The 2,019-nt window shown below is 39.5% G+C and overlaps 1 protein-coding gene across 1 annotated transcript; it reads right to left on the bottom strand.

The window, feature by feature from the left end:
* Positions 1 to 280: 280 nt before the first annotated feature.
* On the bottom strand, positions 281 to 2,008 carry LOC150029717 (serine/threonine-protein kinase Nek7-like). The gene is made up of 2 exons (XM_090310425.1): positions 1,848 to 2,008; positions 281 to 1,758 (listed from the first exon to the last, which is right to left on the bottom strand). The coding sequence occupies exons 1-2, from the start codon at positions 1,878 to 1,880 to the stop codon at positions 499 to 501; spliced, it is 1,293 nt and encodes a 430-aa protein (XP_090166551.1). The 5' UTR covers positions 1,881 to 2,008; the 3' UTR covers positions 281 to 498.
* Positions 2,009 to 2,019: the final 11 nt, after the last annotated feature.

The raw sequence follows: 2,019 nt of genomic DNA, 5'->3' as shown, positions 1-2,019 counted from the left end.
AGGAAGGGGGAAAGTAAATCAATATGGGGTGATTCTTTTTCATTTTCCATCTCTTGATGGGGTTGTTTCTTTCTTTTTTTTTTCCTTTTTTCTTCTCTATTTCTCAGTTTTGATTTGTTTTTTGGACACATGGTGTAATAAATTGATCGCTTTCCAGTTTGAGTTTGTAAGCAACCAAAAATCACTTTGAATGAAATGAAGGCATGAAGCTTTTTCAATATGGTATATTCAAACTTCATTCAAACCATAATGTGCAAATATAAATTTTCTATACAAGGCAAGGCAAAAGTTTGAGTTTCTCTTCATTTAAAGCAATGTTATAAAGTCAAACTTCCAACAGATGAAACTCTCACATCCTTCAAACAAAACCACACAGAATGAGCACATTAATATATTGGAAAAAAAAAATATAATGCAATTAAGTTTATTGTACAAAATATGCATAAATAATCGGAACATCTCTGTTTTTTTTCTTTTCTTTTTAGACATGTTAGGATACTAAGAAGATCCCTCGTTAGATTTCTGTGACGACATGAGGCTTTTTGTCAACCAGATCGCTGTCTCTCTCGAAGATACAGCTTCTTCTCCAAATGGACTCAGCACACCAGCAAGCTCTTCGAGTTTGTCTTGCTTAAGTAACCGTGCACATAGCTCAAGTAGGGACTCGAGCGCATCGGCTCTTCGCTGACTTGGATATTCTGATTCAGTACTTCTCAAATCATCACCACCTGATGCTGTTTGTGTACTTAGTTCTGATATGTCACTTGCTGCCCTGTTGTGCTGATTTGCGATCATCTGCGTGGAACAACTAATATCATCCGAGTTCACATGAATTTCATCTTTCCGTGGAAGTATATTGCTTGTACTCTCACATGACATACAATCTGCGTGTGTTTCCTTCTCCAACGACAAGCAATCTGTCTCTGCACTTTCTTTGGTAGTTTCTTTCTCAGATGTTAAACAGTTGCTGCTACAACCATCTTCGGGATGCTCATTGAAGCTCTCCTGCTTTATGCAGCTTCTTGGTTCAACATTCAATTGATCAACAGAGTTCAGTAAGCATTTATCAACAGACGATTCAGACTTTTCGGCACTGCCTACAGAGGACATCAATAATTTCACGCTCCTTTCGCTAGCTTCCTCAGCCTTCATTCCAGTTACATTAGAAGTCTGTTTGTTGCAACTTATTTTCTGTTCGTGCAGGTTTACAGTCTTAATGTCAACCTCTGGTAACTGTTGAAAGTTTTCCGAATCAGGTTCTCTCTGCAAATAATTCGGATTATCTTCTGGGGAGATCTTGATGGCAGGTGCTTCTGCACACTGGACGACAATTCCTCCATTCTGTTTATCACCATTGCAAGCCGATATCGCAGGCAAGGAGCTCGTTAGCCCATCAGCCCGACTATCAACAGCATCTGACGGGGATATTTCATCAGGAAAGGATGTAGGATCCACCATCTTTGTCTCGAGTATGTCTTCTGAAATAGCTGTTAATGACATATTTTCATCGGTTGATGAGTTGCTATTATGTATGTCACCACTTCCCCCCACCAGATCAATATTTTCCAGCAGGTTGAAAGCTATGCTCGGTTTGGCCCGGTTCTCATGCCCACTATTCAATTTGCTAGATGGTGATTTTTGCGGTGTTTTATCCTTGGAGTTGATAGGTAAGGGATATATTGGTAGTATATTAGCTGAAGTATTGCGGCATTGAAGGACATACGGTTGCATATGTGGATGCCTCAATAATTCAGCAGCCTAATTATAAATCAAGCCATAGATTAGAAGGGGTCTTAATGTACAAAGTGGCCACTGGCCATTGAAAGAGTCCAGATCACATCACTCACCGTCGGTCTGTGTTCGGGATTCTTCCTTAGCATGCTCTTGATGATCTGTTTCCTGCAAGTGGAAACCGACAGTCTCTTAGTCTCATAATAGCAAACATATACTATTTTTAGCTGAAAAATCCATCCGAAATGGTAATGCAGTTTGGAAGAATGGCTTACAATGTAGAGGAAT

This window comes from Benincasa hispida, unplaced genomic scaffold (assembly GCF_027475165.1).
Source record: "Benincasa hispida cultivar pf3 unplaced genomic scaffold, pf3_genome.v1.1 HicScf986, whole genome shotgun sequence".
In the NCBI taxonomy this organism is placed as follows: Eukaryota; Viridiplantae; Streptophyta; class Magnoliopsida; order Cucurbitales; family Cucurbitaceae; genus Benincasa; species Benincasa hispida.
The sequence above is the reverse complement of the archived record's forward strand: the minus strand, read 5'-3'. Positions and strand labels throughout refer to the sequence as shown.